Here is a 14,862-nt window from a genome sequence, read left to right on the forward strand (position 1 = left end):
TTTTGGATTACAATAGTCAAACCTAGTTTCCTTGAGGTGCACGTAGTGATGCCACGGTAAAAGTCAGTTTTGATTGGATTGAACTTCGTCGAATTAATCACTTATGAGTTCTAGGAAATGCAAGCTGGAGCACTTGATAAAAATAAAATATTGGAGTCAAAATACATTCATACCAGCGCAGCAACCATCATGAATACTCATTAAGGCACGTTACCTGAGACACACCTCCGAATTCCTTAAGTTTAGCATATCAAAAGGGGTGTGCAGGCCTGGTGACTAGAGGGGTGTGTATGAGCACTTGCATATCTGGTCATGAATAAACAACAAGAGATAAAGTGTTTTTATGGCCAATTAATGCAGCTGTCAATAGGGGAGTGCACTGCACGGAGGGATTAATATAATAATATATGTACCTACCATCACGCTGGGATAGCATTGTATTAAATGGCCCAAACTTATTACTGAATGTCTACGACAAGCCTACAAAAGATTACTATGCTAATTAATGGGTTAATGCAAAACAGTCAATCATGGTAGGTATGTACAATGACAATAATTGTCCAAACGAACATTATTGTGAAAAGCCTAATTCCAATTACATACACTGCATTGCATTGTATTGCATTGGCCACCAAACCACAAAAATAATAATCTTCAGAAGTGGGCCCCATGCACCCCCCAATTTACTTTGTCCTCAAATTGGCTATAAAGGGGCGTGGCTTGCAATTATGTAATTATTATCTGAGTGGCAGTGGGAAGAGTCTAACAATAAATCACGTGAGTGTTGAAGATTTATCATGTGATTGATGTAATCAAAATGGCGGCTACGAGACAGCTTTGGAGACTGTGCCCTAGATTGCCACTGGTATGTTTTTTGCTTTTTAAATGACTTCTCAAAGTTTTTATTCACTTGTATACTTTATACAGGTCTTTAGTCAGGGCTATGCTTCAGCTGCTGCTGCAGAAACGGTCAAGGTGAGTGCTAGGGTTACTTCACTTGCTTTAGCTGCAATGATTGCGTTCCCAGGCCTTTCTTTTTCTTGCTGTTGTCTAGCTATCTCACATAAATAGAAACGTGAAGAGGTAGCAAAGAAAAAAATGGGCGTACAGTTAAGAAAAAGGAAGACCTGGTTGGGAAATTGCGTGATCCACAAGAATTCTTATTAACGTGGGCGATATGTAGCCCACAATCGTGACAGAAGGTATTCATAAGACTGAGACACTGCCATGAAGGTATTCTCCCACACATTACATTAAGATTAAGACTCAAGGTACCAAGCTGCTGCAAGTTAGGGAACCAGCGTGGCCATGCGCCAGCTCTGGTGGCAGTAGCTACCTGCTAGATGGTGACTGTTAAAGCTATTAGTTTAGTAGATCTAGCATTACACAAAAATATAGCTAAGGTATAGCTAGCTAGCGAACTACTTGCAAACTTCCAGTTCCAGTTCCAATTCCATATGGCCATGTCCAGGTTACAGGCACACTAAGTTTTATAATTAGTCATAGATATCTACGTGGGCAGTCCAACATCTCTAGCTCTGCATGCCCACACTCATTTCACTCTTGTATCCTCACACGACTTTGCAATACAAGTGCTGAGAATTAGGACCTGTGAACTGTGTTTTTGTCATTCAAGGCAAAACAAAAAACAGTAACACGTACAACCTAGCAGGTTTAATTTAGATAGTCTGCACACTATTATTCTAAAGGTTCCCGCATATTTCTCACCCAAAAATGCTCAAAATTATGCTAGCATAATCTACCAAGCCCTGGCTCTCCCTTTTCCTCTTTCTTTATTCTTCCAATTAATGCCGTATTGAACGGTTAATACAGTATTTTAACGATTGTGATGAAGAACTGAAAATGGAGAGCCTGTGTAGAGGCTAAGTCTGGCTACCTATGATATAAAACCGGTTATCCGGATCCTCGATTATCTGGCTTGACTGCGCATGTGCATTGCAGCTGTTACTATGGAGACAGGTCTGCTCAGCCATGTAGCACTGCTGTTTATCAATTAAGTGGGTGGATCAAGGCGTTTATCCATTCGATTATTCGGTTATCCAGCTTGCCTCTGGAACCAAGGTGTCCGGATAATCGAGGTTCCACTGTATCGCATAGTAAATTAAGCAGACCTGACAAAACCGCATTGGCCCTCTTATTAAGTTTGACCATAGAAAAAGGAAGAGAGGGATAGGAAACGGAAGTGTCCTCGTGGTACAATCGCTACTTCCCCGCAGTTTAATCGAGACTGTGTTTCTAGCACGAAGAATAGTTACAAGACTAGAAGCTGAACCAGTACATTAGAGTGCTGTTATAGAAGAACTTTGGAGAGTAAAACCCGAAGTCCAAATAACTGCAGTATATAGTCCATGTCTAATAAGTAGGAAGAGAGATTTAGGTGCTAATTAAAGCTTCCGGATGCATTTACGCTACAGTATGGCTGTTAACATGTACATGAATTCAAAACCAAACAGCGGCGGCTTATCTCCCAATAACAGCACGAGGCACTAGTATCTTCAAGACCTGCTAATTAAAAAGCAGAGTTTTCGAGCAGCTGAATTAACGCTATCACTTCCACTAATTAAAAAGCGAAATGCGGATACGATCAAAGCATTATGTTACTTACGTATATAGTGCGCGACCTGCTTACGTTTCCAATCCTTCTCTTTCCTTTATATATTATTTGTCTGTGTTGACTGTTCACTCATTGTTTTAGGCCCCCATCAAGGTCTTTGGAATAGAAGGGAGGTATGCACATGCCCTATTTTCAGCTGCTGCTAAGCAGAAGTCTTTAGACAAAGTTGAAAAGGAACTCAATGATTTCCAGGTATTACTCTGTGTGGTTCTCACATTACTGTGTATGTGTATGTATGTACAATACCTTATGTTTCAATTACGGTGGAATGTAGTATGAGAGCCTGGGGTCCAATTTTTGGGTGTCGATGTCAGATGTTCCCAGAGGTATGTTTACCCAGATTTGTACCGAGTGGCTCTCACTGAAACTTATAAACAGAGCACGCAGGTTTAAACTTGTGCCTGTTCTTATGATTACCTGTATTCACAGTTTGCACTATCCAAAGACAGTAAATTGGAGGATTTTATGCGAAACCCGACTCTCAACAAGACTCGGAAAGACGGTACGAAGCCTAATGTGTATTTACGATAACTTTTACTTATCCACACCTCACTCTAGCCGCATTGCGTGGTGTATTAAAAGAGAAGAAATACTCTGACCTGACGGTGAACCTCTTTGGTAATTTTCTTCACAAATATATCTCACTATGTATTCTTATGTTTCTGTTAATTATATGTAGGTGCCTTGGCTGAGAATAACAGACTAACTAAGACTCAGAGTGTGATCAAAGCCTACCAGACCATCATGAGTGCTCACAGAGGAGAGGTCCCCTGCACTGTCACCACTGCTAAGGTGCCATCTCTAATGAGTAACTTGATGATGATCGATGGTAGTTTTACATGTAGCTGGTGAATATCTGCAGCCAGGCTAATTATGCCTCGGGTGTGCAAATGCGCAAGCAATGTAAACGGTAGTGTGTGCAATAAAGTGCAAGTAAGAGCCTCCCCTCCATATAGGCTTGGGTTTTAATTTGTGAAATGGCAAAATAACGCTCCGTTCCTCGAGTTATACCATGGATAAAGGAGAGAGGGATTGGAAATGGAAGTCAACATGTCTACTTTTGTGCAGGACATGTGGCTTAGTTTGAAAACTATCTGCTTGCAAGCCCAAACGCGGGAAAAACAGGTTTATGGCTGTTAAAAGCAAATCTAGACCAAACCCTGCCAAAGCTTCGATACAATGCCCCTTGCTTGTAGGCATCACTTGGAACTAATGTTAAGTTGCTACAGAGATACTAAGTCTTACTGTCCCTATAATTATCATCTCTAATAATTATAGCTAGAACTGACTAACTAAGAGCGTACTGTACGTGTCTCATAATAATAATGGTCTAAGTATTGTATGGAATGGAACTGCAAGCTAAGCAGCAAAATTCTTACACTGACAGTAATTAAGATAATCGTTTGTCTATGGTTTGTCTTTTTGGCCATTTTTCCAACGATAAAAAGGTGGCCTCAATTAAACCGCATTGGCAACGCGGTTGTTCATTTGAGGGTACTTTCGCGTTTCAATCCCTCTCCTTTACCTATGGTTACCTAGTTTTGCTTACTTGGAATGCCATTGCAGCCTTTTCGGAATAGTCAAGTGTTTTTGCTAGCTCTGAACTAGAACGCTAGCTATTGGTACATGTAGCTGCAAGAGTGAGGAAAGTGCTGCAAAGCTGCTGTTTCAGATCGTGATATCCACTACTTATGAACTTTGGGCAATATTTTTAGCATTCAATCATTTCCCACTGTTTTTGCACCATGAAAATGTCACATAGTAGCTAGAAGCTTCATGTTGTAAAGTTTGGCGTCTCCACTGAGGCATCAGCACCAGCAGTGTTATCATTTATTAAGCGCATTATCAAACATTGTGGCCTGTACTATAAACTAGGTTTCTCGGAATTGACAGATTTGTGTTATGCCCTTGACCAATTTTATAATGTGGTACCGTATAGCGGGTTATTTTCGTGTGGTGGACATTTTCGTATATTTCATATTAAAGAGCATATCATACGAAATTAAAACTACGAAATTATTCTACCGCAATAGATTCACATCACTATCCTGAGCTGTATGAAAATTATGGGTCGTTCGTCCGAAAATTACCCGCTGTATGATACGACTACATACCGCTTCCTCATTGTAACCCGCCTCGTCTGACAATATTTATGTGACTGATTGTTTTTTCAGCCCCTGGCAGAGAAGCACACGAAGGAGCTTGAAAAATCACTCCAAAACTTCACTACTAAGGGACAGGTGCTCAAGTTAGATGTGAAGGCAAGTTATACTACTCTTTTGTTACATGTATCACTGGTCCAGGACAATACAAGTAAACTACAGTAGAACCTCCCTTTATGACCACCTTCGGATTGTAACTAATTAAAAGCAGCTTCTCAGGAACAGCCACCTCTCTCTCTAATCTGTACAAGGAGTAGCTTTCTAATCAGCTTTTAGCAATTAGCTATTAAAAATACCCGTAACAAAAAGGCACATCCCTAATCAACCAAATTGCCGAGATATGCAAAACCAAAATTTAATGTGCCTCGTCTTGTAGCCTTTTCAAATCTTGTATGACCCAGAGAAGCAGCTAGAAAGTTCCAAGGTTTGCTTGTAGTATGAATCGACTCACAGGCATACAATAATTTGTCGTGTGAAATGCAATCAAAAGATGTTGAGGGTTCCACTATTCTGTATATCGGGTTTCGATGCGGCGCTCTTTCAATTTCGAACTGAAAGTTTTCAAAAGAACGCAGAGTACTAAGCACCCATGCAGTTCGCAATAGTCAGAAACGCAATCAGGCTTGTATAGTCATTCTCTATCAATAAACCCTTGCATTTGAAACCGATGTACGGTATAATTCTCCCTTTATCCCTTTGTGCGTATTTAGCAATGTCATGATCATGTGCATGACCAGGTAATTATACATTCTATACAGGTGGATCCATCCATTATTGGTGGAATGGTTGTAGACTTCGGAGACAAATTCATCGACATGTCTACTCAGACGAAAATCAAGAAGATTGTCCAAACTCTGAAAGTAGGCATGTCCTAAGGACTTGTAGGACAGGGTTTATAGCAAGAAAGTTTCACATCTTCGTGTATTGTATTTATAGCCATCAATTGTGATGGACTTCGTGTAGTAAATATAATTATTATTGTGCAACAGGTACAAATGATCTGAATGGACAATTATGGAATGTGATGGTCCTTATGTTTGAGAATGTTCATTTGCTTCCTTGGTGGTGATTGAAAACCTGCACAAAGGTAAAGGGAATCATAACACTACGTATGGCAAATAGGGAATTCCTCTGTGGAGGATGGGGTTTGTAAGTATTAAACTAACAATTTCCAGATCCCCACTCCCACCAAACCAATTGATCCTGTTCCGAGAATAGAAAATAAAGTTCCCCAAGCTAGAGCCCTGGTAGCAAAGAGTACAGGGTCTTCTAGGTCTTCAACACAAGCGACTCCATCCTTTGGTGGTTTTGTCTTGAGTGCAGTTCTGTATTTCCTCCCACTCAAGGCTATTTGTAGGCCAAAGCCACCTAACAGGGCTGCGAATCCACAGCTTGCCAAGAACACAAACTTGATAACAGTTGATGCTGGTATAGTTGTAGGCTTTTGGTCTTGGATCATCATTATGTGGTCGTAACTGATTGGTTCTTGGTGGTGTGCTGTTGAATTGTGTTCATCATCCATCATGGCTAGCTATGTATTCTAAAAGGAGAGCACTGTACATCTAGGTTCGAAGGGTCAAAAGGTCAAGAATAATTAGACGGTAGATATTATTTTTGTGTACACTGCATGCACTGTGTATTAATCAAGGAACAACACAAGCTAGCTAGGTACTAGGTAGATCCTCTGAGGTAGATCTAGTCATAGTATCTACGATCTAATGTAGAGGACAGTCTCAAGAGCACACAAGCAAATAAAGTGAGACTGGATGCTAGACCATAATAATTATTGTCTAGGCAAGTTTGTATGAAAGATCCTCTGTGTTCATGGTGACAAAGTATTCTCCTATCATGACTGTGCGGAAGTATGAACGATTTCGTGGTAACAATCGGTTTTTTTGTTGTGGGTATCTGATATCTGCTCGCCAGATAGGGATCATGGTCTTTGTGGCCATCCTGTTGGTGATTGTGTTTGCCCTCTTCTTGGCATTTGAGTGAGTGCATATAATATACACGCACATACGTACTCAGATGTGCGTGCTTCCTAATCCTAGTATGTATATAGATCTATGCATAGAATGAATTTTGCTGGCTACATGTAAACATGTACATGTCATAGTTAATTTTGATAAACAGCTGATATAATTTTTATAATAAAAAAACATTCATGCTTCAATACTATTGACTCACCCCATTGACCCTGTCCATGCATACACACAGCTCTCGATTCCTTATCGCTAACGTGTATCCAATAGGAGTGGGGGCCATCTTCCCCATTATTGCTGCTTTTGGTCTTTTCTATTCCATGGCCTTCCTCCTCAAGACTGGCTGCACTGACCCCGGCATCATCCCTCGAGCAAAGACCGATGAGCTAGATTACCAACTAAGGCAGGCCGATGATGGTAAGTGTGTACTACATGTGATGTTCATTGAGAAGGTGAGGGTCAGATATGTAATTGTCTGGCCTTTCAAACTTGTATGGCACCGATAACATCGTTATAATTATTCTCCCTCTTCACAACACAGTTATAAAACAAGGTACAGCACGATACATGACGATTACAGTCAAAGGAGAACAGCAAAAGCTCAAGTGGTGTGCCACTTGCGAGATATGGCGACCCCCAAGAGCCTCCCATTGTGGGCTCTGTAACAACTGCTATGGTCAGTGTTTCCCTATACCACTTCCAGCACGGCATACTGTTATTATCTGAGCTACCTGTAGGATGGTAAAAGTTTTGCATTGCAAGCCTAAATTGTGTAATTAGTAATTATGTGTTAGAATTAAGCACAGTAACAAACTTTATGTCTTCCAAGGGCTAGGGTTTGGGAAGGCTTCACGATGATTAGCGCTTACCTGTTGTGTACAAGGATTCAGTAATACACACTGTGTATATAATTATGTGTACTTGTACTGGAGAGAACCTGTATGTGTTGACAGCATTCTTCTTTCCTCTTTCCTTACATATATGCTACCAGAACATTTTGATCATCACTGTCCATGGGTGAGTGCTGTATGTTCACTTTGTCTCTTTCTCTTTCATGTGTCCACTACTTAGACCGCTTTGACCACCATTGCCCTGTGGTAAGCCATGTCTCTTTTTAGAAGGTTATGAATTAGAGGCTTCCTTTTTTTGTAAAGCAGTTACTTGTGTATTGAATGGTACTATAGCTATCTCATTCATTCAGGAAATGTTTTGTTTCATTTGATTAGGTTGGCAACTGTGTGGCAAAGAGGAACTACCGTTACTTCTACTTATTCTTAGTGTCTGTGTTTTGTATGTGTATCTATGGCATGGGCTGCAATGTGGCTGTCATTGTTCTTGGTAAGTTGTTCAGGAGTATGGAGTCGTGTTATTGTCCAGTATTGTAGCTGGCCTTGTAAATAATGTGTAGACATAAGTTTAATATGAACTTTTGATCGGAAACCCCACCCCAACTCTTGAACTTTTTTTCTCCCTAAAACAGCCTCCAAGATGACGAACTTTGGTGATGCTCTCAAGACGTACCCTGCCTCTGTCATAGAGTTTGCTATTTGTGGCCTTGGTGCCGTTGCTGTATCTGGGCTTGCCTGTATGCACACATGGCTCATAGCAACCATGCAGACAACTAATGAAGATGTAAGTTAACTGTTCGTTAGATTGTATATGCTGTCACACACGTGCATGTACAAGACTCTTGCTAGTTGTGTAGGGCATTGATCATTCAAGATTTCGTACTGCAGATCAAGGGAACTTTTAACCCACGGCGACAAGGTCGTGATGTCAGCAATCCTTATACTCAGCGAAACTGCTGCAAGAACTTCCTGTTGGTCATCTGTGGCCCTTTCCAACCCAGGTGAGCTCTGGGCTATGCATTTGGGAATGAATTCTTGTTCTATAGAGGGTGTTATCTTCAGTCTCAGCAACTGTACTGTGTGTATATATACACACGACTTGCCTTTCCTATTACAAGCACAATGTTTTGTATACACATGCAGTCTTATTGATCGCCGTGGAGTGGTGGACCTGGATGAAGAAGATGCTGCTGAGAGGTCTGATTATGGCAGCACTGCTGGTACCGTGGTACATAGTACAGCTGTTCCTGGGGTGAGTTTCAACTAACATACAGTACACGTATGTGAGAGCAGTTACAATTTTCTGCAGTGCATGTAGACGGTAATAATTATTTTTTCGATCACCTTTAAACTTTAAAACATACATGACCGTACGATTTCGTAACTGTGTATAATAATTATAGCCGGTAGTCATTACTAATCTTATTTTAAACGCATGTCATCTGATAGCAAAACCATGCACAGATACCCATAGAATCATCTTCTAAGCCAAATGACCAATCACAAGAGTTACTAAACCCTGTTCAGTCCTCTTCGCCAGCCTCGAAACCAAGTACTGACAACGAAAGTCCATCAGCAGTTATAGGTTCGACAGAGGTTGAAGTTCATGCCAGCGATGATGAGACCGAAACACACAAGCTCATAACAAACGACGTAAACTGACATTAGACATAAAATGAATTGCCTCAGCTTACATTAAATAGTGTCACATATAATTATTATATTTTTATTCTGTTTGTGTATTTGTCCTGGAGTTCATACAAAATGTTGATGATGAAAGCATTAATTCATAATAAATTGCAATGACAAATAAGCTTTTGCACAGTTACAATGTATTGAGTTTCAATCATTGGGGGAGTCTTCGTCTTCCTCTTCCAAGTCTCTGTGCACTGTAATAATTGTTATGACATGTGGACTGTGTATGTGTATGTGTGCATACAGTACATGTATTATATAAGCACGAGACCGACTGAGTGTTGTACGAGAGAGCAAGCTGCCTGTACACCTTAAGGTGACATATTTTCACAGGTAGATTTTCTGCGATTTCACCGTTTGGCACAATTTGCTGGTATTCATAAGTTGCATGTATTTTCCAATTATTATCAGCGAGTACAAATTTTTGAGGTTTTACTCATTCGCAGAAATTAATTACTCGCGAAAATATGTCGCCTCAAGGTTGCGGTAAACAGTTTGCTCATGAATATTCATGATTTTCTGATAATGATTTTTATGAAACTATACATGCCATGATAAAAGTTTGAAGCACATACATGATAAATATATTGGTGTATCATCCTGTATGACAAGTATCAGTCTTCAAAACATTTTCCAGTGAAAGCTCTGAGCGATCATCAAGTTACTAGAAACAACACAAACTAGTAGTCATTTTAAACTTCCAAAAACACTTCTAGCTCTGTGTTCTTGCTCTTATATGATGCTTCTTACCATTCTGGAGGGCGGGTTGAAGCGTTTTTTTTCCAGGCCAAGAAACTGTCACAAAATAATAATATGTAGACTAACTCCACTTAAAATGGCGGCCAGAGCCAAGGAAAACAGCCTCTTGTGAGCTTTCAGTAGCCTTTTTTTAAATATCTCTTCGACCTGCCCTGCATATAGTGAAGCTACAGTAGACTGTACCTAAGCTTTATAGTAAAAATGTCTATTCGAGCCATGAAATGACTACTGCGTTTCAGCTGGACTTCCAGCTCATTCTAGCTGGAAAAGATCACTAGATAGCAAACGGTTGACCGTAACCTTAAAGTAACACAAGGATTCTCATGCTATATAATTAGCAGGACGACCCTTACCAAATTATCCCTCAACTCTCATTGTAACCATATGTAATTAAAATAGGGAAGAGACTGCATGATGGCTCTTATTACATGCTTGTTACATCGACAACGTGACATCGTACAGCGGGTTATATTTGTAGATTTTGTATTGTAGACCATCATACGAAAATTAAAAGCACGAAATTATTCTACCGCAATACACTCAACATAACTATCCTTAGCTGTACAAATATTTAAATTGAGCAGTTTATACAAAAATTTGCACCAACAAAATTTACTCGCTATACGGTAGCTTACTTCTCCGTCTTCTATTGAGGTAAGAGAGTATTCGGAACACAAACATGGATGGAACAGTGATTGTGTTCCTGTTCTCTCTCAGCATTGTCTCATTACGCTTCACCACATCCTCTTTATTGTCAAGGCAACACGGCACATCTGCTGTTGGCTCCCATAGCTTGACGTCATAGTCAATACCACTAGTGGCCAAAACTATATGAAAGAGAGTGATATCTATATCATCAATAAGTACATTGTACATTAATTGTAGAAGTGGAGTTCGATGTATATTACTTTCGTCTAAAAGGAAATGAAGGTTTTGTAGCACATGTTAGCTAGGTAGGTTGGTGAAAGGGTAAAGGAATAATGCACACCGTGCACAGGTTACATTAGCCTCATCACCATGCACGCCTACTTTCGCTCTCCTAATTACTGCTATACAGGTCGCCCTGCCAGCTCAGCGTAGAAGGCTGTAAGGTTACATTTTTTTCTATCTCTACAGAAGAACTTACCCAGTAAATAAAAGAGGTATACAGTAGACCCTCGCTATTCCGGCTCTCTGAAGTACGGGCATCAATATACCAGCCATTTGGTTTGGCACGGATTGCTAGCTAGATGTTTACTGCACAAAATTCAACCTGAAGTACGGCCACTCACTATTCCGTATACTGGCGCATAATTCTATCGCACAACTTTTGACCTTTGTTCGAGGCCTGTACAATCCACAAAATCGCGGCGTTTAATCGATAAAATAAAATTAATCGCGTAACGTTTTTGTAGCCTTATACTTGGCCAAAACACAATATTTTATGCTCACATAACTATATTTCTAGCACTACAGCATAAAAACAGAGGTCAACTATTGATGTGATGGCGAACTTTGAACTGTGTTTGTTAATATTTCAGGTAACTACTTGATTTCGATTGCCCATATTGCAGCTAGAGCAAACTTTTTTTTTTTATCTATGCAGAGTAAGTAAGTACAGCAATTTTGTTTGAATAGTGTTTAATCGAACACGAAAGAAAGACTACGTCAAACACACTTACGATAAGCATGAGGGTGTGGTTGTATACAGTTGACAACATGTGAGTCAGCTTCAAGCATGTTGACGATCTGTCCACTCCACTTGTCCCACACAAACACACGGCCACAATCACTGCCACTCATGATCCAGTTATCTCCCCAAAAGCTAGCCTGTTTTATCTACAGATAAACAGTCATTGTCAGTACGTAACGATTTACATATTCAGCATAATTAATACATGCCTGTACTAAAAGTCTATTTGCATTAAGTTCAACCCCGGAAGTTATGTGGTCAATTATGGCTTCATTTGTGCTTTATGTGGTTGACAAGTATGCCTGGGACTTCTACATGGAAAATACTAACTTTTAACTGGTTGGAGCTTACCAGCTCTACAGCATATAGATAGAAGCGCTTTCTAACAAGAAATCCAATGGTATATGAAACTTTGAATTTCAGTGAAGTATGACAAAGTTATGACAACTTTATGAAGGTCAAACTCAACACAAATAGACTTTAGACTATAGACTCACCATTGTTCGAGAATTTCTGTGGCCCTTGTATATCATGAACGGTTGTAAGCAGTCAGTGAACTCTTGCTTACCACTCTTGACTGTACCTGATTCCGGAACTTCCTGGGCGCGAAGCTGTGACTTCCAATTTTGTGACTGTGCATCATCTTCATCGTCACTGTCGGTCTCTCCTTCTATTATGTTTATGGTTGGGATTGCAGTTTCTGGTTCTTCAACTAAACATGTGGAAGATACACAACTAGTGGCAGCCACTTCATTTCTGTCCACTGGGGACAAATTACATTTTTTAACACCATCGCTAAAACTAGAGTCTGTCGGAACAATAGCTGCCTCCTCAACGTGTTGGGCATGATCAACAGAACTTTGATTGAGTTCACTTTCTTGATTTTCTGCAGGGTGTGTTCTACTTATCTCCTCCTCATCTGTTGCAAATAGTTGGAATGAAGAATCGTTTGATGAATTTGAAGATGTTAGTGAAGTATTAACTCTTGGCACATTCTCGCTACCTTCACTCGCTTCGCCCTCCTCAGGACTTAGCGATATATCGATCCAGCGGGCAAACATCTGAGACATTCTGCTCATGAGGCTGTGTGATGGGCGACTACTTTCTCTTAGTTCCGGCGAACCATCTGGTCTTGCATTAGGACCAGTGTCTGACCAATCACCTCGCAGACGAAACTTCTTCACAGGGGGTGGTTCATCATTTGATGATGAGTTCTGAACTACTGGTAAATCAGCACCTCCTGACGGTTCAATACTTGGCATCGAAGACAATAATTTCGTTTGAGCCTGGTGACTTCTTTTTCGGCAAACTAGAGGAGAGTACATGTAACTATCGGACAAGTACACTGGTTTGGGAATGGCAGAACTGTGTGTGGATCCAGTTCCAAACAGGCCACTGTTAAACAAATAAACATAATCCTCGCTGTAACTGACGAGGAGCTCAGAGCCAACATGATTAAATTGAACAGAGGTAATTTTACGAGGCTCAATTCCAATACATTCTGGACGATACTTGTAGTGGGTGGAGTCTTGGGTCATGTTATAAGGAGAAGTCTCAGTCAGTGCTACCCCAATTTTTCTTCGGTCTAAGAGTTTAAGTGTACCATCACCAACCGCTATGGCAACATAATGCGATGAGAGTGGATGGACAGCCATGCAAGTTACAGCTGACGGGAAGTCATAGAGCACATCCTGTAATAGAGGGTAAATGGCAGCTGTGGTATGATACAGCAAAAAGCAGCACTGAAATTTGCATGATTATCATGATTGCTGTTTTGGGGAACTTGAATAGTATAGACGGGTTGATGTATTTTATTTACAGGTGGTAGGATAAAGATGAGAAAAATGGTAGGCAACATATACCTGCATACATCCATGACAGTGACACGAAGACTTTACTCTGAGATCAAACATCCGCACATAACCCTTCTCCTCGCATGTCAGAAACTCATTAGGAGAGGCTGGAATAGTTCCTACCTATATAGCAGTATTCCCCAACAGTTGTGTTTAGAGTGAGTGACTATCAAATGAGCAAGTTAACTCTATAGAAGTTGATGGCGTATTGAAATACTGGTACTTGAAGATCACAAATGTGGGTATAAGCATATCTGCCTGTTATTAGCTATAACTGTTAGTCCTAATGCTATGCACTGTACATCATGCTACATGTACGACAAAAGTTCCTGCAATGCATGACATTGTGCATGAGGTACTTATGGCAACCCTAAAAGTACCTGATAAGTAAGAGATGTATGACAATGGAACTGGTGTCCCACGTACTCTCCATCAGGTGAGAGCTGGGTGTGCTCCACGGTACCCACACCAGCACATGACACCACTTGGAGGTCAGATGACCACGGGAGAAATTTTGCACTGAAAATGTTGGATAGGTGACTCGTGTGAATGCGGTGCCATATCTGAAAGAGAGTGTGCATGTGGGTGTAAATGATGTACATGTGTACGCTTATGATGATGTCAGTATATACGCTGAGTACAGAAAAACGGCACACTAAAAAGAAAAAATTCAGTCACTGACTGTCCGTGATGCAGAGTCATAGAAGTTCAGATGGCAGTCATCAGACCCAGACACCAGTTGAGTCCCAGACTCGTTCCATGATACAGAGTTGACCTGCGGAACAAAAATAAAAAGTTTACAATACTTGAATTGGTATTAAACGTTTGATTAGCAATAAAAGTACGCACACATCCAGTGTGTCCCTTCAATGTACTGGACCTCTTCAGCCTCGTTACCAGGTAGTGAGAGTCTGCAATGCAATATTTAATAGAGGTGAGTATCGTAGTACAATGTCAGAAAAATAATGGCATTGCAAGACCATGTACGTAAACAAATTGTCACCAAGTTAAGTGCTAGACTAGCTAGTTCTTTACAATAATTATTTAAGTGGCGCAGCTAACAAAAACAAAGCGACTACACTGATTGTCCACCAGGTCTACTCACTTCTTGCTGTTCTTGAGAGAGCATGATCATTGATTAGACCAACTTCCTTCTGCGAGTAAGATGCATACATTTTGCTGTGTCCATAAAATTAAAAATTCTTCTTCCAATTGGGAGTTTTTACGGATTGTATCTAAAAAAGAACATCTCTGGA

General features: G+C 40.4%; 3 protein-coding genes across 6 annotated transcripts; 2 read left to right on the forward strand and 1 right to left on the reverse strand.

Moving 5' to 3' along the window:
- Positions 1–757: 757 nt before the first annotated feature.
- On the forward strand, positions 758–5,843 carry LOC135350345 (ATP synthase subunit O, mitochondrial-like). Its single transcript, XM_064549104.1, has 8 exons — positions 758–865; positions 928–975; positions 2,717–2,827; positions 3,065–3,137; positions 3,194–3,253; positions 3,315–3,427; positions 4,810–4,896; positions 5,556–5,843. Exons 1-8 carry the CDS (start codon positions 818–820, stop codon positions 5,670–5,672), a joined length of 657 nt encoding a protein of 218 aa, XP_064405174.1. The 5' UTR covers positions 758–817; the 3' UTR covers positions 5,673–5,843.
- A 509-nt stretch (positions 5,844–6,352) lies between these two features.
- LOC135350341 (palmitoyltransferase ZDHHC9-like) lies at positions 6,353–9,406 on the forward strand. Of its 3 annotated transcripts, none has more exons than XM_064549099.1 (9): positions 6,353–6,788; positions 7,015–7,196; positions 7,321–7,455; positions 7,851–7,876; positions 8,006–8,117; positions 8,260–8,411; positions 8,516–8,628; positions 8,771–8,879; positions 9,092–9,406. In XM_064549099.1, the coding sequence occupies exons 1-9, from the start codon at positions 6,622–6,624 to the stop codon at positions 9,287–9,289; spliced, it is 1,194 nt and encodes a 397-aa protein (XP_064405169.1). In that variant the 5' UTR covers positions 6,353–6,621; the 3' UTR covers positions 9,290–9,406. The 3 variants fall into 3 exon arrangements, with proteins under 3 accessions (XP_064405169.1, XP_064405170.1, XP_064405168.1); XM_064549100.1 differs by lacking the exon at positions 7,851–7,876 and adding an exon at positions 7,771–7,796 and having other exon boundaries at positions 6,354–6,788; positions 9,155–9,406; XM_064549098.1 differs by lacking the exon at positions 7,851–7,876 and adding an exon at positions 7,771–7,796 and having other exon boundaries at positions 6,355–6,788.
- Positions 9,382–14,840, reverse strand: LOC135350336 (DDB1- and CUL4-associated factor 6-like). Of its 2 annotated transcripts, none has more exons than XM_064549093.1 (9): positions 14,712–14,840; positions 14,456–14,517; positions 14,289–14,381; positions 13,987–14,169; positions 13,616–13,729; positions 12,251–13,444; positions 11,743–11,899; positions 10,698–10,908; positions 9,382–9,516 (listed from the first exon to the last, which is right to left on the reverse strand). In XM_064549093.1, exons 1-9 carry the CDS (start codon positions 14,779–14,781, stop codon positions 9,474–9,476), a joined length of 2,127 nt encoding a protein of 708 aa, XP_064405163.1. In that variant the 5' UTR covers positions 14,782–14,840; the 3' UTR covers positions 9,382–9,473. The 2 variants fall into 2 exon arrangements, with proteins under 2 accessions (XP_064405163.1, XP_064405164.1); XM_064549094.1 differs by having other exon boundaries at positions 10,717–10,908; positions 14,712–14,839.
- Between the last annotated feature and the right edge of the window lie 22 nt (positions 14,841–14,862).

The sequence above is a fragment of the Halichondria panicea genome, chromosome 16, assembly GCF_963675165.1.
Source record: "Halichondria panicea chromosome 16, odHalPani1.1, whole genome shotgun sequence".
In the NCBI taxonomy this organism is placed as follows: domain Eukaryota; kingdom Metazoa; phylum Porifera; class Demospongiae; order Suberitida; family Halichondriidae; genus Halichondria; species Halichondria panicea.